The sequence below is a fragment of the Mirounga leonina genome, unplaced genomic scaffold (assembly GCF_011800145.1).
Source record: "Mirounga leonina isolate KUSES-001 unplaced genomic scaffold, KU_Mleo_1.0 Mir_96, whole genome shotgun sequence".
NCBI lineage: Eukaryota > Metazoa > Chordata > Mammalia > Carnivora > Phocidae > Mirounga > Mirounga leonina.
In genome coordinates, this window is record NW_023270871.1 from 51,022 (window position 1) to 76,155 (window position 25,134).

At 45.6% G+C, this 25,134-nt stretch overlaps 1 protein-coding gene across 1 annotated transcript in view; it reads right to left on the minus strand.

Moving 5' to 3' along the window:
• The window catches only part of LOC118006334 (A disintegrin and metalloproteinase with thrombospondin motifs 12-like), a 298,264-nt gene that overhangs the window by 11,924 nt on the left and 261,206 nt on the right, over positions 1 to 25,134 (minus strand). The window contains exons 19-22 of the mRNA XM_034998952.1: positions 20,893 to 22,002; positions 15,898 to 16,050; positions 8,806 to 8,982; positions 5,664 to 5,807 (exon numbers count right to left, since the gene is read on the minus strand). Of these exons, the coding sequence (XP_034854843.1) occupies positions 5,664 to 5,807; positions 8,806 to 8,982; positions 15,898 to 16,050; positions 20,893 to 22,002 (1,584 nt within the window). The remainder of the gene's footprint in view (positions 1 to 5,663; positions 5,808 to 8,805; positions 8,983 to 15,897; positions 16,051 to 20,892; positions 22,003 to 25,134) is intronic.

Sequence of the window (25,134 nt, forward strand, 5' to 3'; positions counted from 1 at the left end):
TCTAATGATTAACATCTATTTCATGTTTTATTTCTTTTAGCCTTATCTTTCTTATATAATCAAAACCTCGCGGAGGGCAGAAACCAGTAAGAAATAACTATTGAGCTGATCCTGAGTAAACAAAAGTGTGCAACAGAGGACAGTGGGAAGAACGAGGGAAGTTAATCAAGCCAGAATTTGACAAAGAGTACTGGACCAGGATTCCAGAGATTGGCTTTTCCACTTACTTCATATTGTCCTGGATCATTCGCTCAACCTCTCTCTTTCTCTGTAAAATAAGGTTGTTAGATAAAGAACCAATGCCTTCCCTCCCTGCTTTCTGCTCCTAAGGGTCTGATGGAGCCAGGCTGGGCTGGTCCTGGGTGTGGAAGTCCTCCTGGCCCTCTTGGGCAGGGCAGATTAAGATGAAAGAACTAATTCCAAGCCAAGCACAAAAATAAGCAGAGAGGTCACTGTCCATGCATTTATTAGTCAATGAAAACGACTTGTGATAAAGATGATGCATGAATTTGTGTGGTACTTAATTGGAGGATTAAGCATGGTTGCTGATTTGGGTTTTGTTAATAGTAGTAATGCTGTGAGTTGCGGGTTTTAGAGAGAAGGTGCACGTCTCTCAATGCTCAGTTCCACTTCTTTGGAACCAGCGACAATAAGGAATCTTTGTGTAGAACTGAGCATCTCAAAATAGGGATGGGGCTAAGGCTGATTAGCTGAACTCCACACTAGTCTCACTCAGTCATGGATGCCCTGTCCAATCAAAGTGCAAAGGTTCTCTTCAGCTTAAACTGCCCTGTTTGGAAATGTTGATTCTCAGGATTCAGCATATGATCGGCAAAGGTTCACCGTGTGGGCAGCTATAAAACTCTGGTGTTGCTACCACTCAAACAACATGGATGGAATGGAGAAATATGAACAGGAGGAACCATTAGATATTTTAGAACTAATGAAAGCATCTTCACCGAATAATTTTCTTGCACTTACTACTAATTCCTGGTAGGCACAGTTCTAAGTGCTCAGGAGATATCCTTGAGTTCAGTCCTGGTAACAACCATGTAAAGTCAGATTTGTTTTCTGCTTCTGCTGGTGTAGAAACAGGTCCTCCTCTCTCCTGACTTTCCTTTTTCTTATAGCATTTAATGGGCATGGAACCTCATGTTCTCCAAATCTGGAGAATTTTCTTCTATTAATTCTTTGATCACCTCATTTCTATTCCATCCCCATTCTCTCTTTCTGGAATCTTATTTTGATGTTATGTCTCCTGGTCTGATCCTCTACTTTTCTTATCTTTTATCATATTTTCTTTTTGTCTTTGTTCTCCTTTTCTTGAGAGATTTCTCCACATTATCTTCTACTTACTTTTTTTACTTTTGCTATTATAAAAATTTTTAACTTTTTCTTATATTCTCTGAATATTCTTTTTATATAGCTGTGCTAGGAAGCTATGTCATGGATGTAGGCTCTTGTTTCTCTGAAGAGATTATAGTTTTTTGGGATGGAGGGAGTTCGATGTTTCTTTGGTTTTTCTTTTCAAGGTCTCTGTTCTTTGGAGTTTCTTTTGTTCTGTTTGTTATTTTGTCCTTGGTGTGATAGATTTTTTCAAATGTCCAGTAATCCTAGGCTATTGACTTAAGATGAGGTACCTATGAGTTGATTGGAAGTTGCATGGGTGCAGGTACTGACAGGTGGCTTTATATAAGGTGATCAGGAAGAGATCTATTATGTGAGGTTTTTTCTCTTGAGGCTAACCCAGTCCCCTGCCTTTGTGAAGCTCTCCTGGGGGAAGGACACTATTTATTGCATGTATTTTCACTTGATCATTGGTGAAATAAACTCTTTTGTCCCTACCAACCGTGACTGATTCCAAAGTCTCTCTTGGTTTGCTTCTCCAGTGAGAAGACCTCCAGGCTCTGGTCAGGATGTAGGAAAGATCTAAAGATCCAACTGTCTCTCTTGATAAACTTTTAACCAACGCCATTCCCCGCACCCCCCCCCCCCCCACACACACACACTGCTGTCTCAGAGGTACCTGGGAAATCTCTGCTATGGACAGTTTTCAGCTTTCTCTGGCATGCTAAGTCAACTGTAAGTTTGGCTATCTGCTTCTAGCTTCCAAAATTTTATTGATTTCTTCTCCAATATTGTTTCCTGGCCTCTTGTCTTTGTGGATTTGTGGCACTTTTAATTTTTTTATCTCTTCTATTGAATGCAGTTTGGGGAAGAGAAGCAAATGTATACGTTCAACCCATCCACATGTGTTACTTGGGCTCTATAATTTGCCTTTTCCACTTAATAATAGATGTTGGAGGTCAAGAGCAATTCCAAAAGCTGGCTTGGTAGGTGTTAGCCACCCTTCATGTCCCCTTGTCTTGATATGCACAATTGATGAATTTTTGACACATGGCTCTTCCAGGGAAACTTTAACTCATGTCCACCTCCAAGAGGCAGTTACCTCTAACTCTCTCTAAAGTAATTTTGAACTTCTGCTGTTAGAAATTTTTACAACTCAGAAATATAGGTCTACCTCATTCTTAAAAGGGCTATACTAATATAAATTAATAGATTAGCCAGTTCTATCAGAGCATATTAGGTTATTTTTAGGAATTGCTATTATAAACAACATGGCAATGAACATCTTTACCATCATTTAGGATTTTGTTTGATGGTGTATTTGTGGGCTAAATTATTACAGGTAGAACTGCTGAGTCAGTCTATGTATTTTAAGTTTTTCACTGATTTTAATGCTTTCTGTTCTAACTCCAGACAGATGATTATAACTGAAAAAATGTGCTGGAAATTGAAGAACAACAAACACACAAAACCTCATTTTACAACTTGAATGCTACCTAAGAGCCAAAATGAGAAGCCGACTGCATTCTTACAGGCAAAGGGGGGTGTTTTTGATAATTTCCTCTTCTCAGTGAGTTCCTTAAGAGCAGGATATGCTTCACACATCATTACTGTAATATTTGCTGGGCTATCATTATCTTTCTTGTCAGAAAGAATATCATTCAGCTTTCCTTTACAATGAATAATAAGGTACCAGAGCCTCAGGGAATTGACAGACTTAAAAATGTCCATCTGTAGTTGTTAATCTTCTATGAAAAAATTCCTGAGTGGGGCCCACATTTTTAACATTTTCATGATAGTTCATGTTACAGCAATTATTTTCTTCTAATGGTCATATGTGATTTGCTTAGTGATCCTTATATTGTTACCCAGGGTTCCAAGGTATTTTTTTTTTAAGATTTTATTTATTTATTTGAGAGAGAGAGAGAGAGAGCATGGTGGGGGGAGGGTCAGAGGGAGAAGCAGACTCCCCGCTGAGAGGGGAGCCCAACACAGGGCTCAGTCCTGGGACTCCGGGATCATGACCTGAGCCGAAGGCAGGTGCTTAACTGACTGAGCCACCCAGGCGCCCCCCACCCCAGGGTATTTTTGAAAAGCCTAATCCTGAAACACACATTTATTTGTTGGGTTTCATCTTACAGGTTCTGAACTCAATGGTGGATGAAGAAATTTGGTTTTGGAGTAACTGAATTTCTAGGGAACAGGAAATGAAGTCATTTTCCAAGGGCGATATTGTAAGATGCCCAAATATAAAGTGATCAAATTACATTTACATGAAAAAAATTACAATTGCATGTGACATTTTCCACTGTTCACATGACCCATGGGGACAGGGTGAAAGCTGGGTGCTAGCCCCGGCAGACAGCTTAGTGGGACGCATAAACAAAAGCTTGCTCTGACACTGGTATCTCCTTCGGCAATTCATCATGAATCAGCATTAGATGCCAATGAAAATAGGGAATTCACAGAAAGTACTATGTGCCCTGTCTACTTAATGAAGTGGCTGACATCATTCTTCCTTGTCTCCTGGACATTTTTCTAAGCTATGAAAATAATAAACGATGCATTTTTTATATTTTTGCAGGCTACATGATTCATGTACAATGTCCCTTTAGCAGTAATGAATCATCTTGTTCTTCCTGGATTCAAGTGGGTGATAGCCAGAGACCAGCACAACCTTGAGTTGGACGCGCCAGCAGAAGCCTTTCTCAAGAGCACGTGCCAGCCTGCGAACCGGTCATGGGCACGCAGGAGCAACCGCACCACTCTGAACAATGAGAATCAATAAGGGTATGGCGGCTGCAAAGTATCTGGGGGCATTACATTTGGCAAAAATACTGCATTGGCCTGTGTTATAACTATCAAAATATACAAGAACAAGCTACTTTAAAAAATATTAATAGTTGAGGGATTTGTGTATCAGATCCTCTTGCCCCCCCCCCCCCCCCACCTCCCCGTCTCCCAGTTGTTGGCCTTTGATCCATCCCAGCTGAGGTGGTAACCAACTTCAGGAAAGCACAGCCCAACCCATTGGCCTGCACCTCCCATGTTCATGCTGTGTGCCTCTCACCTCCCGACTCTCTTCTTGTTGAGACATGAGACACGGTGGGGCCTGCCCAATGCCCACACATGAATAACCCAGGACAATAGGGGATATTAGTCATCTGAGAGGAGACTTTTTACGCAATCCCAAGAGATAGGAGCCAATAGATCATCTCCTCCCTTCCTGCCCCTGGACAAACTACCCTAAGAGGAGGTAGTTCATACAGCTTTTAGAAGGCCTTCTTTTGAGAGCAAGCAACCAGTTGTTCCTGACCCCGAGCAGTGGTCAGTTAGGACACGTGGTCAGTTTGGTAACGTATCACCTCATATTCGTTTCCCCTCCTTCCCTCCCTCCCTCCTCTTTCCTGTCATCCCTACATCCTTGACATTGTATTTCCTAATAAAGTTTTAGATTTGGCCTTAAGACTCCATTTTCTAGAGAATCCAGGATATGACAAATCAGAGGGATGGCACAATCTGTCTATGGGAGAATTTTCTTTGTTGTTGGTGTCACTGATACAGTTACTTATATAACAAGTAAACTTTTTTTTTTTTTAAAGATTTTATTTATTTATCTGAGAGAGAATGGGAGACAGAAAGCATGAGAGGGGGAGGATCAGAGGGAGAAGCAGACTCCCCGCCGAGCAGGGAGCCCGATGTGGGACTCAATCCCGGGACTCCAGGATCATGACCCGAGCCGAAGGCAGTTGCTTAACCAACTGAGCCACCCAGGTGCCCATAACAAGTAAACTTTGTGAGGACAATAAGTCTTTCCCTCATTTGCAGTTTAATTTTTTGTTTGTCTCTTCATCCAACAGGCTGGCCATCTGGCAAGCTGATCTGCGGGTTGACAAGATCTGAAACTCACAAAATCAGGCTAAGCCTCAAGCTTCAGGGCATATCCACTCCTGATTGATTCAGGAAAAGCCCCAGGATCCAAGGTATTGGGACCCCAAATTGCCTTTCCTTAGGTTTTGTGCCTCTGGGATAATATTGGTATTTGATCTGTTTTCTTTTGATAGTGTTTGAACTCTTCTCTTCTGAGCTCAAGACAGTAAACATTGAACCACATGTCAGCTAAGGCTCAATTTTTAGCAGACTTAGAGGTATGGATGGCAGAAGAGTACCAGAACTAAAATATATAGAAACCCTCTGTAAATCAATGGAGACGCTGAACATTGACAATGAATATACCTTACCTTTGAAATCTAGAGGAAAAAACGCTATTTTTTAAAAGACTGAAGTCAATGGAAGGGAATATAAGTGACTCTTACCAGGTCCCAGTCCCCAGTGGCCCAATGACAACAGGGGTGGCTGTTGCAGGGCGCCGTGGGCGTGGGCCTTTCCGACCAGTCACAGAGACCTCCCGGACAAGTCACGGCTCTCTCCTGAACTCCGCCTCCACAGGACCTGGAACACTGAGGTAGGACAGGGACACATTTAGGTAAAAATCACCTGACGACATTTGCAGTGATCAGGGAAGACCTTCTTATTATCATTTTTGTGGTTACAGAGCTATTAAGAATACCAGTGTCTCTACTGGAATCTGCACCAGGTTCCTCATGATGACCACATAACAGTGATGAAACAAAAATTAAAGAGAGAAGGAAATTAATAAAAGGCATTCTGAGGATATGAAGAGGAGAAAAAGAAAATCAGAAGATGCCACATAGTTCAATGTAAAACAGTATGTCACACAGAAGGAATTCTGGTTAAAAACCTAAATGAGTGGTCATTCCAGAATGGACGTCATGCTATTTGCACTCCGGCTTCTAGCACAAGTATCTAGAAACCAAAATGTAAAATGTAGGTGTTTTCATTATGATTAGCTCCAACAGTCCAAACAGGGAGCACGCATTTGCAATAGAATTTTATTTCCTCTTAAAATGGGATTCAGTCTTCCTTTCCCACTACAAAATGCTTTAGAATTAAATTTGGCCATACTTGGAATAGGGGAATTGATGGGTTTGCCCCAGGGTCTGATCCACTGACTGTAATGCTCACAAAAATAAATTTGAGATGACAAGCTGGATTCCTAAAGGGATACAACTCTAAAACATGTCAGGTTTTTGCTCACTAATATAATTTTATAAGATCTATTGTCTCATTTTCCTAAGGTTTCTAGAAGGAAATTACATTATCCACTAGGAATCTTTGAAACATAACATAATAAAATTTAAAAAATTAAAAAAAAAAAGAAAAGTACTTTGAAAAATCTTAATTATGGTATGGTAAAAACAACAGCAACAACAAAATAATTATGGTTGGCAACATCTTGCTCATCACATCAGGCATGACATTGAGTGGTGGTGCCATAGAAAACAGGATAATTACATGCAATAAACGCTTTCTGCTCAATGAAAGAACTATTCTCTTGCTTTCACGATATTCCACCTTTGAGAATCAACATGGATCTTTTTGCCTATTTGTTGTTTTTAACCCTATATGAGGAGAGAAGGAGAGGGATTCTCCCATTTGAGATCATCATACCTACACATGTGCATATATTCAGGGCCACCTGACCACATAATGTCCAGGAAAGAAGGTGAAGAAAGTACAAACCAGCGGTTCTCCAAGTGTGGTCTCTGGACCAGCGACTTTAGCATCTTCTGGGTACTTGTTAGAAATGCAAAATTCAGGCCCCACCCCAGACCTCCAAATTGGACACTCTGGGGGTGGGATCCAGCCATTTGTGTGTTGACAAACCCTCCAGGTGATTCTGAAGTGTGCTAAAATTTGAGAAGCTCTCCTGTAGAGACATCCCCACAGCAGAAATGCTTCTTCCATGCCGGAAGGCTGGGCCGGCTGACAAAGCAAAGGGGCCCACAATATTCTCATGATGGTAGTCTCCTAGTATGTACAGACAAAGTAGCATCAGGAGTAGTCAGGGTAAAGCACCTAAGGGCTCCCAGACTCTCAAAAGCTCCAGAGAAATACTCAAAATGATTTTTGCATTTTCCATCTCCCTCAGAGGGTAGTCTTCCAACTGTGTGGTTTGCTCACACAGAGTAGACTTCAGAAAGGAGGGTGGTGGGAGCTCTTCAGGGAACAGCTCCTGGCTGGGGCTCCCAGAATACATCTTTTTCAGAGAGCAGATCTGATGGCTCATCTTTAAAAACCTGCAGTTGCATTTCTCTACCAGGCTCCTCTGCAGATCCCTGGATTCTGAAAGCTGTCACCAGGCTCATCATACATGGATGGCTTGGAGGCCTAGGTCCAGAGCATGGGAGTAGCAGGCACTTTATGTGCCCGAGAGCTGAGCAGGGAAGGAGGAGAAAGAAGGGACAGTGGTAGCTGCTGCCCCAGAAAGCCCCAGGTACTGGCCCAGAGCCTCAGGAATCAGCATGGTGCTTGACATGTAGACAGGAAGTGGCTTGTGGGCGGGGGGGGGGCAGTCTTCTGTAAGCTTTGACTCTAACTCTGTGTCCTACACTCGTGGTTCACCACCTTCCTTTCCAGAGCAGGTGGAGGGTTTGGTCCCCCCACCCCAACCCCCGCAAACAGTTACTGATTCACTCTTTCTTCTCAGTTCACTCTGTTCGATGCCTACTGGGCCAACTGCTATGGTAGAAAGAGCAAGGCGCTGGAGTCTGCCTTGTGCTGAAACTCCTGTTCCACCATTTATTTTTTAGTTGTGTGAATGCATGTAAATTTCTTAATCGCTGAGTCTCAATTTCTTCACCTATACAATGAAATTAATAACGCCTACTATTCGGGTTGTTGTGAGAATTAAACCAAGTGTCGTAGGCAAAATGCCTAGCCCACAGACACACTCAAAACATGCTGGGTTCCTTTTTTTCTCTTCTTTCTACCACACACGGATATGGTTGGGAGTAGTTTTTGGGAGCTGTTGACGTATTTGCCTACTGGCAAATGAGAAGAGCGTCACTTTCCATTCATGTGCTGACATAGGGCAAAGACCTAGCAGAGCCTAGGCCCTCACAAAACAGAGGACAGACACACACAGGCACAAACACACTTCTTTGTATTTGTATAAACAGTGATCTGGGCATTGAACTGAGAGGTGGAACTCTAAAATACACTGCGTGTGGAAAGGAGCTGGCCATGCCCCCCAGCTCAACTAGGCAGAGGCCTAGCAGAGGGATGTGAGACTCCGCCCTCAATGACTCTCCTCAGAGTGGTCTGCACGCATTTCCCCAACATGGTCCCCAGTTCTGCCCAGTATATCCAGAGGGAGACTGGGTTGTGCTAAAACACTGAATTGTCACAGTTGAAACCACACAACATAGTCTTTAGGTTGACCTGTTCGGCCTCCTCCATAAAGTGCTGGGCCACTGAGTGGAGGCCAGTCATTGTCACAATGCACGTGTGGTCTCCCCTGACTTCTAGACTCGCGAGGTAACACAGAGATTCGCATTTGCCTGGGTCTGTGGATGATGTATCTGGAGGCCATACCTGGCTCCAGGGCTCCACGTGCCACTCCTCACAGGGCTCCATGTTGCAGCTCATGCTCAGCGGGGGACGAATGCCGGCCAGGAACTGGCAGTGAAACGGCCTCAGGTTGCGGTGGTCCCGGCTGTCCACACACTGAATTTCCCGGATCTGGAAGCCCCCGCTGCAGTTTCTGGAACACTGCATGCAGAGGGACACAAGAGGGGATACCTGAGTCCCTGGCATCAGGCTTTCATTCCCCTGAATTCCAGGGGGGTTTGCAGAGAGAACCATGGAGTTCCAGGCTTCCAGGCACAAAGCAGGGTGAAGTCTAGCTCAAGTGACCTGTTTCCCTCACAGGCCCTGGAGAGGGAGTCACTCAAGCAGCATCCAAAGATGGGGCCGCCCATGTCAGAAAACACAGGCGGGGAAGTCTAAGAACCGGGTGGCAAGTCCCGTTCTGTCACTCACTTGTCATGAGCTCTTGGGCAAGTCACAGAAACATTCTGAGCCTCAGGTGTCATAATTGTAAACTGGGATAGAACTGCCTCTCCCAGGGCTGTGGTGAAGATCGCAGACCCTGGGGTTGGGTGTCTGCAGGTGCAGGTCTGCCTCAGTGGGCAGCCAGTCCCTCTGGGGTGTAGTCATCCTGGGTGAACGAGGCTGCCCACAAGGGGACGTCTCTGCCAAGCCACACCCATCTCTCCCCCAGAATCCTGCTAAAAACCTGTTGGCTCCGTGACTCTGAAGGCAGGATGGGTTGCCCTTTGTCAAGTGAAGGGCCTATATGAGGGAAATAATTGGAATAACTGCTCAGCAGTTTGACTCACGGGAGTGAGCTGGTCCCTACCACCATCCTTCCTCCCAGAGCCGACATCCCCTGCCTTCATCACTGAGAGTTTGCTCAGCACAGGCTCATGGAAAGCCATTACAAGGCCCTCCTCACTGCCCCCTCCCACACGCTGACAGCATGCATAGCAGCCCCTGCATCCTGCTGGCCCATGTGACAAGGGACAGATTGATGCTCTAATGCTTCCAAAAACTGAATGTTTAGCTTCTTAGAAATAAATGACACTTGCCAAACGGCACCCCCCCCCGCCCCACACACAAAACAAATAAAAAAACCTCACTTTCCTGGGCACCTGGGTGGCTCAGTCGGTTAAGTGTCTGCTTTCGGCTCAGGTCATGATCCCGGAGTCCTGGGATCGAGCCCTGCATCGGGCTCCCTGCTCGGCGGGGAGTCTGCTTCTCCCTTTCCCTCTACCCCTCCCCATCGCTCATGCTCTCTCTCTCTCAAATAAATAAATAATTTTTTTAAAAAACCTCACTATTCCGGCCATGTAGTAAGTACACAAAGTAAAAAGTAACTGTCAGTTTGAAATGAGCCACAGAACAAATGAGGAAACATGCTAATAATTTCCACACAAAGCAGCCATTTGTTTGACAAAACAGATTTCTGGGAAATAGCATGTGATAAAGCAACGGGGCTCTGTATTAGGACAAGGGAATTTTACAAGACGTAAGTATGAAATGAGATTTTATTTTCCTATTTTTCATTTGTTGCTGCAATGTTTCAAAATTCAATTTTCAAATTAGCATTCCCCTTTTGTTATTCACATTCAATGGGAAATGAACTTTATTAATATGCTGAAATAAGACACTCACTAAATCCATGACTTTTCCATTCCATTTTCAAAACAGCCTCTTGTTCAGTTAGCAAGAGAGAAGGGGCAGGATATTAAATCACTCCTAATGCTGTTCTGTTTGTATGCTGAATGCCAATTATTATATTCATTTTCTTACTGCCCTAGAGGACAGTCATTTGGATTCATGTTTTCCTAACCTGGAGCCTGTGGACCAGACTGAGGACAGAAGCCAGACTAGAACAAAAAGCCTGGCCAATGCCCTACTGTGACCAAAAGTGCTCATTTTCCAGTTACCACCTCAGCTCTGGTCTGCAGACCAGATCAAGTTAGAATGAAAAATACCCTTAGCTTATAGGGGCCACTGGAAGAGAAAATGAAATCACAATTCTCCCTTGTGTTGTTTACAAAGTCATCCTGATACACGTTCCATGTTAGACTCACACAGGGTGTTCAGTTAAGAATAGTGAAATGCTCGAGCATAGCGTTGGGAGGTCGGTAGACTGCACTCAGGTGTGATCCTGACAGCAAGTGGTTACCTGACTGTGGGTTAACCACTGCTCGTCTCTCAGCCTCTGTTTCTCCATTGGTGTGGAAAGGTTAAACTAGATGATTAGACTATCCCAACATTCTGGAGTGGTATGAAGTATGGGATCGCTGCATTGTATTCTGTTCTGATTTCAGAATACTTTTCTTGCTTTCCAAGTTGAACCAAATACTAAATTGGGATATTAAAAAATTCTTTTCTGTTCCTTTCCTTATGCTGAACAGTTTCATAAGACTCTTAAGATTAAATATTTCATTCCAAAAATTCTAAGCTGAACAGCACCAAAATTCATCCTTCCATCTCTTCCCCCATGCCACCCCCACTTCCCTTCCAGTTCTTGGGCATTTCTATGTTCCAGACTCTATATTCCAATGTAACAGGAGAGGAGAGTTACATAAATGAGTAGAAGGAATAAAGATTACATCATACGTTGTTCATGATCTAATGAGGGCACAATGGAGGAGGCGGGCAATTTCACCTGAAGAGGTCAGGAAAGGTCTAAATGAAGGAGCCAAAGTTTGAGCTGAAGCATATAGGATAAGCAGATGCTCACTCAGCTGACAAACAGTGTGGGGGACATTCAAGATGGAGAGAAGGGCACATACAGAGGCACAGTGCTATGAAACAAGACTTGCTTGGAAACAGCAAGCGGATCAGACTGCTAGGGCAAGGAGTGGGGGTGGACAGAGAGATGCGCAGGGGCCATCATGGAGAGCCCCAGGGTCTGGACATCAGTCCTCACTGGAGTGGTCTTGAGTTCATGCTTCCTGTGGTCCTAAATGCTTCTAATTCATTGTCATTCCTCTATTTTTTAGGGATCCCTTAATCTAAAACCTTCGGGGGTGTTATATGTCTGACGGTTCAGACTTACAACAAATTATACCAAGAATAAAATAAATGCTGTGATTTTTAGTCTATAATGACCTTCCTGCTACTCAGTGTTTGCTTTCTGGGGACAGAGGCTCCCTTATAACATGCAATTCTATGTTTTGACATCTGCACATTGGACTTTAATATATGTTCCTGGGAACATGTTATATATCAAAGTTGGGGATGGTCTGTATTTAGCAAGAAAGGGGCTCTTTCCCTGTAAGTTCATTTCTAAAAATTCAGATCCAAAAAAATGTAGCAATGCCCCTGACCATCTATAAAATCTAATAAACACAAAGACAAGAAGGAGAATAAGACAGAAAGACTAGCAATATATACAAATATATTAGCAAATATTTGAAACCCAAGACCATAAGGAAAGACTGCCACTTTCTCTCACTTTCCAGCAAAAGTCAATGACTGCTGAAATAAAGGTGCAACACGGCCTAGGAGGGAAGACAGAACATGCCAAGAAAAAAATGTAAAAATGTTTCTGATTCATTTCAGAAACAGTCAAGATCTGTTAAGACTTAACTATGAAAAGGGAAGTGCTCGTTCTCAGAAAGCAAATAAAGGGGCTATCAAATCACCAGTTGACAAAACTTCAGAAGGTGCAGGGATCAAGATGTTCCACCAGGCGGTGAGTGGAGCTGTGGGAGATGCATCGTTTTGGTGTCAAACCCAATGGAAGGCTTTTCAAACCCATTTTGTCACTTCCTGAATTTCCTGCATGACGACACTCCCTCTTTTTTCCTCATACAAATTTTAATGCTCTGAAATTGGTGTGTGTCTTACAACTGATGTACATATTTATTGTATAATGTTCTCTTTCTTCCTGAAAAGCTGTCATTAAATGGATGACGTGTCCCCCTGTTGATGGTTTCTTAAAACCGGGAGCGTTTGGTAACAGCTGTGTGATCGAGCATTCGTGATTTAAACACCCCGAGCTTTCATTTCCTCAGTGGGAATTATAAAGAAGGTCCTAAGCTGGATGAAAACAGAACTGATGATCTAAAGCTCTTGTGTAATGCTAGGCACGTGATAGTATTGGCGAGTGCCAGGGCCCAAGGTAGGTCAAGTCCTCCAAAGTTCCTGGACACTTTGAGCACCTTGTCTGCTTAATACTGGGGAGTAGACACCTGCTCCAGCCAGTCCTGTTGACAGAACTTTCTCCAAGTTCACCTGTCTACAGGCTTTCTGCCCTGAGTCCAGGAAGCCAGAGGTTAGTAAACACCCAAGAGCCAGTCCTGACTTTTATCTGGAGCTCAAAGTTTGCCCAGGATTTCTTCTGAACGGTCTTTTACCATTTACAAAGCTGTTTCACTAACATTCTCTTTTCTGATCCTTATAACAATTCTATGAGGTAATTGGAGGCAATATCATCCACTTTACTTCTCAGAGGTGAGAGAAACACAGTTTCTAAGATGAATGCACCAGTGTCATATGCTGGTCATGACATAGCAGGGCTGCCAACCCACATGTGTCCCATCCACCGCCCAGCACCACTTTTAGGATTCAGTTCTGCAGAACCGTCTTCCCAAGCATGCCTCTGGGACAAACCCGAGGACTACAACCTTAACTTTGCTTCAGACAGACTGATGCGTGAAGGGGAAGCAAGCCATCCTGAAAGACTGCTTCTAGACACGGTAAAGGCAGGGGGCTGAACGTAGAGTCCTATTCTACTCTCACACACAGGGGAACGTGTCCACAGCAGCTGTATCAGGCTCCATCAGGGAGCCCCACGGTGCTGGAGACAGAAGCCAGTAAAACAAGCACAACTCAGTCAGCCATCACAAAGCGAGAGGACTGCTGGCGAGTGACCCAGAGGCCTCAGGACTGCTACCTGTAGGCTTGGGGCCGGCTGAGGCAGACCCGCAGTCCTATGAAGATTAAGGTGTCTGTGGATGGGGGGCGGAGACTGGGGGGATCATGCAGAAGATTCAAGGTAAAATTAGAATTCTTCCCTCTGAGAAAGTATCTGTGAAAAGGCAAACCATCAACATGGCAGAATCTAAACCCTCTGGGCATTTAAAGACATTAAAAGGGCCTATGCTCCGACTCTAGGTTTTGCAGGTTTGCCTCTGAGCGTGTTTCGAAGTCCTAATAGAACAGTGAAATGAAGAAGGCCCTCAAATCTTTCCTGGTGCATGATTTGGACTTCAGACATCTGTATGAACTGGTTAATAATGCGGTAGTTAAAAAGGAATTATACTTACTCATCAAAATTTAAGATAAAATCTAAATTAACATGCCTGGGAAAAATGGAAGTCAGGTGTGTAAGACCCATAATAATAGAAACACAGAAGTTAGGGCAATTGACGATCAGTGGTTAAGCCACATCTTTGACAAGCTTTATCTAGTATCCCGAGAGAAGAGACATTTTCTTGAGTGAGAGGAATGGAGTAACTTGGGAGGATCCGATCCTGGATGTGGTGGTTATCTCATTCTGGCAGGCCTGGTGATATAGGAGAGCTCCCACGAAACCACCAGAACCAGACGTACTGCAGGGGGGCATACATAGCCCCGCAGCCTCCCTCTCCCCACCCCCCACCCCCACTCCCCCGCCATGAGAGAGGACACCCAGAGACAGACGGGCCGGCCGAGCAGGGCTTTCCTCAGGAGGTCTGACCCCAGAGAACTGCTTCTGGATCTCTCATGCAGGGTTTTTCACAGGCTAGAATTCCTGGTACTTTTCATGGGAGTGTCTTTTCAAAAGTGTGAATGATTTCGCACATCTGTCCTTTCTTCGAGCTAGACAATTTCCAAGGAAAGGACTATTCGCAATGATAACAAGGCGGGCCTTTAGGACTGCTCAATGTTTGGCCAGGTCAGGGATATAAAATGTCTCTTGAGATTTTTCTGGATATGGAAGAGAATTTGTAGCAAAGCATTTAGTCCTTGCTGGATCCTGAGTTTGTAAGAAGTTGGAAGAAAAAGAAAGAACTAGCACTCGTTCTTGGAAGAAAAACAGTATGAAAGCAGAAGAAAGGGAGGGTGGCGGGTATCAAAGGGATGTGTGGTAATCTTTCAGGGAGTAACCCTACTGTCCCTCTCTTCCCCAGAATTGGAGCCTTACTTTGGGAGAAGGGGCCTAACGCAGATAAATGATGTTGCACGCTCCAGGCTTCCAGATAAGTCTGCCAGAACCAGAGACGTCCAGTGAGACATCTGGTGGTCCTGCTTGTCTGGGAGCAGGAGCTCGATACTGGATGATGGAGCTAACATCTACAAGGCTCACCAGCCTCTCCAAACTTCTGGGTAGCTCTTTCTTCTCCCTTCTGTGTCTCAGCTGTCAAGAGAAACTGGCAGACAGAAGGCGCATGCGTTGCTCTCACCTCTGCACCTCCTCCTGCCCATCAGCTGTCAGCCCCACCACTGACGGGTGTCCTATCCCCCAGCGGCTGGCTCAGCCCCAGGCCAGCTTGGGCCTGGTTAGTGCCCCAAAGCACCAAGGCTAACTAATCCCGGAACCTGCTATAGTTTTTCACAAGGGACCCTACAGACAGCACAGCAAGATGAGTAACCACAGCCAGATTAGCAAAGAGGGTATAACCACACTTCAAAAAGATCAGTATGGGAAATACACGTTGAAAGACCAATTTTTTTTCTGTCTCCGCTTTCTTTTCATTTGGGGTCTGAGGATGAAAAAGTACGTTTCCTTCGTGAGCAGCTGCTGAGTCATGACTCAATGATACCTGTGAGGATGTCTGGTTTAGAGTTTAGAATTTAGAATGCGACATTTAAGTAATTTAGAAACAATGTAGCATGCTGGACCAGCAATCCAATACACGAACTTAACCTTTTGTTCCAGTTTATCTGGGAAGGGGAAAGGCCAGCAGGTAAAAACATGTGGGTTAATAACAGCCCTGTATGTGTTCTAAGGCTGCAGGGTAAGTTCGAGCGGGCCTATGGTGATGCCCAGGACTGACTCCTCCAGGTGGTATCAGAGGGAAGGGCAGGAGGGAGGCAGCAAGGGAGGAAGGGAGGAGACACGCCTCCTTCCACAAGCGCGTGGCAAGGCTGTCCCCGCAGAACCCACGGAGCCCGGTCACTTACCTTGCTCCACACCCCCACTCTCCAGCTGGTACAAGGACGGAGGTGGCACCTCTTAGCGGGGTCGGGCTTCTGGACGGTGGCACAGTCAGAATCCGTCCCGGTGCTACAGTCCACGCTTCGCCAGTAGGCCCCCAGCCCACAGCTGGTGGAGCACTGTGGCGGGGAGGGGGACAGAGAGGACAGAGGCTGAGGGCCGCCTTCTCAGACATTCCCCGCCACAGCCTGCAGTCAGGGGTTCTCACTCTTGGACGCTCATCTAATCGCCCGCAGAGCCTTTCACAGAAATACCAGCGCCGGGGTCCCGCCCCAGACAAATGAATCCGAATTTCCCTGGGTAGGGCCTGGGCTTCAGTGTAAAAAGAAATGCCCTGGGGGGGGGGGGGTGCCTGGGTGGCTCAGTCGGTTAAGCGTCTGCCTTCGGCTCAGGTCATGATCCCAGGGTCCTGGGATCGAGCCCCGTGTCCGGCTCCCTGCTCGGCGGGGAGCCTGCTTCTCCCTCTGCCTCTGTTCCCCCTGCTTATGCTCTCTCTCTCTGTCAGATGAATAAATAAAATCTTAAAAAGAAAAAAAAAAGAAATGCCCCAGGTGATTCTAATAAACAGCCTGCGATGAGAATCTCTGATCAGTGCATGAGAAGAAAAGCAAGGGGAAATCTGCTTCTCTTTAAAAATCATCCTGGCCGGAATGTCTGGGGGCTGCAGACCGAATGCCCACTGCACTTCTTATCAGTGCTGTCAGTCACTGCACAGGGGGTGTCAGATCCACGCATCTGCCTGTTAGAACACCGCAATGACCTTATGTCACTTCCTCCTCTCCACGACAAACCCGTGGGTAGACCAGGATTGTCACAGTGCAGAATAAACCCTATGAGGCTCGGAGAACTGGCTTGACCAAGGAGTAAGCCCGGGGCTCTGCCTCCAAAACGCCATATGCTATCTGTTAGAGCAGTTCCTCTCGAACTTCAGCCTCCATAGGCGTCACCTGGGCACCTTGCTAAATGCAGGGGCTGAGTCAGCAGGTCTGGGATGGAGTTGCAGATTCTGCATCTCTAACCAGCTCCCAGGTGCAGCCTACAGCCGACCCTCCAACGGATGCATGGCAAGTGAAGCTGAGATCTGCTGAGCTCAGCCCCACTCAGCAGAACCTCCCAGATGATCCATAGACTCATGAACAAAACTCTGAGGTTTTGTGGTGGTTTGTCATCTAGCATTATTGTAGCAATAGGCAACGGATACAACCACATAACAGGTATCTTTCCTACATTTTCTCTAGCCTTCTGAGACTTGGGGTACAATTAAAATTCTGCAGTTAGCTAATGGTGTGATCTTCTTAACTCCCTAGCCTATAAAACTGGTGGTAACATTAGGACCACAGAGATTTATGCACATGGTCAGGACTCTACAAATGTTACCTATTAAACACAACACAGCTGCGAGGTCAACATTGTGAGTCCCACTTTCCGGGTATCTGGGGCCCAGAGACAGAAGCCACGTTCAAGGCCACATTGTGTCTGTTGTTAATTTCATATTATGACAGAGAGAAAAATATATTTGCCCAAACCCAGGAAAGGACCTAGTGAGATGGAATTCCCAGGCTAGTGATAACCTGGTAAATCTCAAGTGGTGTCTAGGACTCTTTGTACCATATTTGTGTAGCAAATAAATGCATGTTGTCTCTGGGGCTCTGACTTTAGTCCTGCCAGATTCAGATCCCGTGAGCAGACATTTAATTCCTTTTGACAGTTTTTACGGAGGCAGCCAACAACAGCGCGAAGGGAAAGCTGACAGAGGGAAAAGCACGGAACACAGTAAAAGTGAGATGGGGTTCCATCAACTGTCACTTGTATTAGTTTCAAACTGGGAGTGAGGGATGAGACAAGAAAGGGGGACCCTGAGGAGGCGGAAGGACTTCACTTTTTCCTGGAAACCTTCATCCTTGTTAGGTTTGCTAGTGGCCCTGTGGCCACCGATGTACCAGGTCAAGGAGCAGGTTTCGGGATGTTCAGAACCGGAACTAACAAGGAGGGCTGCGTCGGACTCACGTGAGAACTGCCGTGAATGGCTCCAGAAAATCGTTCTGTCAGTTCACACAACTGCACAGATGACATGTAACGACCAGCCCTGGGGATCTGACCGGGTGACGGGGCAATTCAGTGAGCCATGATTTTCTGACCACGTAAGAGCCACACCATGCACACTGCATAGCGCCTAGGTTTTCTGCTTGTAAACAGATACCAGAGCAAACACTTACTGGGTGCTTCCTATGTGCCCCATACTCCCCCGAGTACCTTACACATAGTTACTCCTTTTACCCCCTACCGATCCTTGAGTCGGGCATTGTCACTGTCCTCGTTACACAGATGAGGAACCTGGGCATGTGAGGACACAGTGAGTGGCCGAGCAGGATTCCAGCCCAGAAAGTCGGGTTTCAAGCTTTAGTGTCTTTTTATGGTGTTCACTTAGTCTTTATATCCATTCTTTAATTTTTGAAGTCACAATCTGAGGAACGTGTTGTGTACAACGGGGAGCCTGAGCAGCCCTTCCACACAGGACAGAAAGTGGGGGGACATGGTGAGAGCGATTTCGGATCAAATGATAAGGAGCTTTAGAAATGACTTCCGATCTTAGGGGTCAGGAGAGGCTTTCTGGAAAAAGCAGCTCAAAGTTTGGTCCTGAAGACCAGGGCAGGATTCACAAGGGCAGAGGAGGAGGAGAAGGCACTTCAAGGCAGAGGGAACAACGTAAACAGACGGAGTGGGGCAGGAGGCTTAGGGGAAACCGAGCAGTTTCGATCTGCTGAATCTAAAGATGGTGAGGCAGAGGGGAGGCAAGTAAAGCTGTTGGACTGTCCGAGTCGGTTTATCTGAATAATGGAAAGATTTGTGAGCAGGAGTTTGGAATGATTAGCGAATTTTTTCCAAAGACTAACTTGGCAATCTTAGGTCTCTTGTGATGACGTGTGGAAAGCGCTGCCGAGGGGAGAGGCTGGAGGTGATCAGACCAGCAAGGAGCCGAGAGCAGTAACTGAGGCTCCTTTCTTGACTATTGGGTCACTGCTGGCATTGGACCGGACAATTCTTCCTTATAAGAGACCGCCCTGAATGTCGCAGGGATTTATAATCTTCGGCTCTCAGATATTCAGTGTGGGTAGCGGCCCCCTCCCCCATCACCGGAACAAACAAAAGCATCCCACTCTTCTCCACGTGCCTCCCGCCATTAGACTGGAAACCACTGGCCCCAAATGAACAGGAAATAAAGAGGAGATGACAGAGATGACGAGGTGACACTGACTTGAAAACCTGTCCGGGTTTTTATAGGGGGCTTGGGGAAGACTGATATCAATGGGGTGACTGAGAGGCCATCCTAAAGAAACAGCTTCAGAAATGGACAGAATAAAAAAGTCACAGGACAGTGGGAAAACCAAAGTTTTCATTCTGAGTCCTGATCCTCTCTGACAATTCTGTGTATTAAAGATTTTGTCTCAAAAGATGTATAAAGGGGGCAGGCAACCCAACCCTATCACAAAGGGAATTTCTGCCAAATGTTGAACTCTGTTCTCATAATATCCTTCGCAGCTCTGAAAAACTGCAATGTGGACCAAGTCCCTTTTTCTAGTCAAACTACCTGGAATTAACAGCTCTCAGTGGCTTCACCATGGTTGTCAAATTTTTGGTGAGCTATGATGTATTCTGTAAGACAGTTTATTTCTGTCAAAGACAAATGATGACATTTGCAATAAGTCAAGGGTAGCTTGATTTACTATAATCAAAATATATCAATTGACTTCTGGCCTCTATGATCATCTGAGCAAATATATACTTTTATTTTGGTTTAATTTACAGGTACACCACACTTTACTCAGAGATAATGTATTTTTTACAAATGGAATAGAGTGGAGTTAGAAGGTTCATCATCCAATTGACAATTGTGTCTTTAGACAAGTCACTTGACTGCCACAAATTTTATTTTCTCTATCTGCAAATTGGCATAAATGAGACCTTACCTGCTCCTCAGGATTGTCAAAAGGAGAAAACAAGAACTAGATATGAAAGTGGTTTGGAAATTAACATGCTTTATAAATTAAATGTACTGTAGTTATATTAGCTGCAAATACTTCATTTCTCTTTGGCCAGGGAGAGAAGTCATGTATCGTCACAAAAATGCTGACTAATTTGAACATGTGATTATTTTGCCACAAAGTCCTCTTTTGAGTTGTCAAATTATTTTAACAAGTTCACAGACCGTGCATTCAAAATTCAAACGGGTGAAAATGATTTTGATGCTTCAGAGGGCATTAATTAGTTCCAGAAATGGAAAAACAAGTATTTAGCCAAATTTCTGAAGCTTGAAAAAAGGGGCCAACATTCTGTCGTCATATTTATTCTCTTCTTCTTCCATATTCTAATTCTTTTAATGAGCCAAAATGATTTTTTTCATGCAAGTACTCAAACAGACCAACAAGAAAAGAAAACCATTGATAACACTGAGTTAGAGAATGCATTTAAGGAACTTTATCTTCAATTCCCACTCCAATTAGGATTACCTGACAGATCTCGAGTCCCAACATCAGCTTTGCGAGTGACATGCTACCTCAGGCCCTTCCAGCCGCTCCTCAGCGGTTCGAAGCTGGGGGCGTGTTGTGGGTGGTCTACACCAGCGCCACCACTCCACAGGTAAGAAGCGGCTTCTGAAACATGGACTGAGTTCTCCGCTCTCTCACAGCTGGCTTGCCCAGCCCTCCTGACTTAGTTCAGAGTTCTTTTCACTTTATCGCACCATATTTGTCCTCCCTCCCCGGAGATTTTTATTTTTCCCTCTCTCCTTTTTGGAGTTAGGGAGGAGAGGAGGGAGGTGAGGGCACGGACCTGACTGCTTCACGTTTCTTCTACATCGGGCTAGATCTTATACAAGCCCATTTTGAAATGTGCACAAGAATGCAAGAGCCCTAGCTATTTCCCTACAGAGTCGGGCATGGGGTGAGAAATGGGGCTCCTACCTCACTCCAGTTTCCAACAATCCAGTATGCGGAGCCGCCGCCTGTTGAGAGCTCCTTGTAATCCGAAGCATTGAGCAAAAACCCCTCAGCGATCAGACTTGTTTCATCTTCCTCGGTCAGGACCAGTCCGGAACCCTGCGTTAGATTGGCATTGCTTGGAAGTTCTGGAGGGTTATGGCGGACCGCGTGTTCTGTCGGTGCTGGCCGGCGGTCTCCTCCCAGAGGGAATGGAGTGTTCGCTGGCTTTTCAGTGGCCATCCCCTCAGCGCCAGGCGCACCATTTTTGAGAGTAGCAGGACTTGGGCTGGGCAGCAGACCTTCCATCGCTGTGCTGAAGGGTGCCCAGAGATAAGGTGTTGGTGGAGGCCCAAAGGGCATTTCCGTACTTCTCACCACGGAAGCATCATTTCCGGCTACTCTGATTTTAGTCCATGTTACGGACTTGTTTTCATTTTTGTTCTCAGACTGTTCGCTGTCTTCCCCTGAGCCACTATGAATCTCTATCCCTGGCTCTTTGGTCAAGGTATCGTAAAATGGAGTCACCTGCCACGTCACAGGCTTGCCGGAAGACGGCAAATCAGCACCAGTCACTGTCGTGGTGAAAAGGTCTCCCTGTGAGGTAGGAGCAGTGTCTGAATTGGGAACATTCTCTTCATTTGGCTGGGTACTCAAAGCCCAGGAAGTGAGGATGGGCTGGGAAGTACTTCCGGTGGAAAGGACATAATTGGAGCCCGGTTCAGTTTGGCGTGAACTGTTCTGACACCGTTTGGCATCCAGGTCTCCTTGTGCGGGGGCCGTGGTAGGACCGGGGCTGCTGACGGCCCGAGCGCTTGTGCTCACAGGCCCGGGCACCGTGGGTGTGCTCAGCGTTCTGGGACTGAATGGAGTTGGAAGGATGGGCTTCAGGGGGTCCGGCTCAGATGTTGGGAGCTTTTTCCCACTGGGAATCATGCCTTTGTGGGGTTTCAGAACCCTTCGGACAGAAGGGCATTGCTGGAGGCCACAAAGAGCTCGGCTGTTGGGTTTCCTTGTCGCATCGCAAGGTTCGTCATGGTTCTTGGCACACGTGACGCTGCGGATCCGCACCCCACCGCCGCAGGAAACAGAACACTGGAAAAGAGAGACAGCTGTTAGATTCATGGGAAAGGTGCACTGGTTCTCTCATGCTCAGGTTTACAACAGGCGAGAACTGGCCCGATGGAAACGGAGCTGGGCAGCCGAACTTGTTTTCTTCCATCTTTGTATCTGGTTTCTGAGCTCCTTTAGTTCTCCAAGGAAATAGGTATCTGCTGGAGACCAGAGGGGGTTCAGGACCAACCATTTACTCTTCGCAAACTGAATATATAAGCCACGACATAGTAAAACTGAAGTCTCCCTGGGCTCTGAACACAGGACAGAAAATTCACAGAAAGTGCAATGATGTATACGAGTTACCTACTCTTTTTAAGAGATGGTAAGATTATCTTTCCTAGGGTTGTGATGCTGTTAAATTAACACAAACTGTTTATATATTTTCCGGAGTCTTTGGTTATAACAAACCTTCCCTTTATATTTAGAAAACACCCAATGTAACTGACAGAGTCTCACCCAGGCACACCGGCTCCATGTCCACTTGCCTATGTCAGGTGGAATCAGATTAAAAGCTAGACAACCATCATACTCACACCCGTACACAGGTCCAGGACCTATTCTGAAATTGAAAGGTGGGTAATTAATCGAAGTAGAGAGATACCCTTTCCAAAAAGTGAGTCCCGTAGCATGGTGCCAATATGAGGGGCCATGGCTGGTACCACCCCCCGCCATGTTCCCTCCTCATTCTGTAGGGTATGCCAAGCACAGGCAGCTAGAGCACTTTTGGAAGAATCCTAACAGGATAGTCTTTCCTCAGGATTCATGGTAAAGAATCATTATTTCCTCAGTCTCAGCAGCTGCAAACTACATCTACGTGCTACATCACACTAAATTTCTAGATGTTTTGAAAAAATCTATACTTTTACCAGACAGCTCTATGTGCCTTTCCTTTCCAATTTTAAGTCAGCCACCAAATGTACTGCACTTGAATATGAACCTCTGGGGGTCTTCATGGGCTGTTTCACATTTGTCTGGCTTATATTCCTGACCTCAAAGCGGGTTTCTTGAGGATGGGGATTGCATAATGCTTGGCGGATTTCCAGGGGCTCACAGCCACAATTCTGTGATATGACGATGGCCCTGTGAGATTTATAAGGCAGGAATTAGGATTCTGCCTTCCACGGGAGAGGAGGCTGAGACTCAGGGACTTGCCTGAAAGGCTACAAGTCGGTGGCAGAGTAAAATCAGATTGATTTCACAGCCTCCATGAAATCTAGTGCAACACACTGACTGGTAACCATCCACTGATTTCCGCTCTTGACCACAAACTCTCAATTTCCGAAAAGCTACCCAAAGGCAGGAACTAGTTCTTATTCATAACTGAATTCTAGGATAGTTCTTGGGACACAGCGATCACCTGATACATATTTATTAAGTGACTATTTTACCTGGAAAAAAAGAACAGGAATGGGAAAATTCTGTGGGCTTATGCATTTTTTAGCTTAAGTTTCTTGCCTTCTCGAGTCCTATTTTTAATTTCCTCGGTGTAGGAAAATAATATGGATGTATAAAACTCCCCCTTTATTTTGTTCCAGTCAAGCATCATTTCTCCCTGATGTCCGCGAGCTCTGGGAAAGCAGATCCTTTGAAAAGCAGGAGAAGCTTGTCAGCACAGGAGACCGTGCAGCTGAGAGCGCACTCAGCTGCGGAACTGGGGTCACCTCACTTTGGAACCTGGCAAGGGCAGCCAGGAGCCTGTTACTTTCCTGGTTTACTACAGTATTTCTGCCTTCTTCTGTGCGAAGGTGCCTTAAAGCACTGTCCGCTTCGTCTTCCTCACTGGCTCTCCACTTGTTACATTCTAATCCAAACCCCTTGAGTTTTCAAATCTCCACTTTGGAAAAAAAGATCCATTCAATCAAACACCCTTCACGTAGGTCCGAACACATTTCTGCGCTGCTTGCCTCAGGCAGGCTGGGTTTCGAGAGCTGGCCCTTGAAAGAGGCCCCGGCTGACGCCAATGGTCCTCAAGTGGCAGGTGCACCTCCCTTTGGGTTTTTTCTTTCCAAGAAATGTCAGAGTAGACAGCTACATGGCAGGAAGCTCTCTGATTTTTCTTTTCTTTCTCTTCATTCCTTTGTTTGTTTGTTTCGACTTGAAATGCTTATCATGTCCACAGGGAAGCCCAGAGACACACACCTGTCTGTGGGAAGCTACGAGGTGAGCAGCTGCCTGGGTGAAGTACTTGTAGGCACATATCTAGAAGATACTGTGGATATCCACCCATCCCACTGGTTTGTTGCCAGATTTTTTAAGATTTAGATTTCCTAAGGTTAACAGATGGATACATATATATATTTTTTAGAGTTTATAAATTACACGTATTAAATAACCTTATTTACCACTGTGTGAATTTGCTCAACCTAAAAGAATAAAACAGGAGTAAATAAAAGCTATTTAACGGGTTGCTTAGTGAAAATACATTAGATTTTGAGCTTTTAAAACTGAAGATTACTCTAGAACAGAGATTCCAAAGTGGCAGCCTCAGGACTACATTTGACCCAAAACATTAATTCTTTGGCCTGCCCAATCTTTTTTGTCTCTTTCTCTTTTTTTAAAAAACGGTGGCAAGGAGAGGTGGAGGGGGAAGGAGAGAGAGAGAATCTCAAGCAGGCTCCACGCCCAGCACGGAGCCGGCCACGGGACTCGACCTCACGACCCTGAGATCATGACCTGAGCCCAAATCAGGAGTTGGATGCGTAACGGACTGAGCCACCAGGCGCCCCTGGCTTGCTCAGTCTTAAAACAAACAAGCAAACAGATGAAATACAAACACTGAATTAGTAGCCAACACTTAAAGCAGATTTCATATTAAAATTCCTTATTTTTAGCTTCTCTCAAAAAAGCAGAGGATCTGCAATTACTGGCGCCATTCTCAAATGGCACCTCACAACTTCCTTCACGGAGCCCGGGGTCTGGGAGCGGTTCTTATGTTCTCCAGCACACCTACCTTTCATCCCCACCTGCTTCCCTCACCCACAGACCCGGAAGCTTCCAAGTAGCCCAAGGATGCCATTCTTCAGCCCCGGGGCGTATCGTGCCCAGCGGGACAGTGTTAACGATCTACCAAGTCTGTACGGGGCCTACAAACGAAGTTGCCTTTTCTCGTAG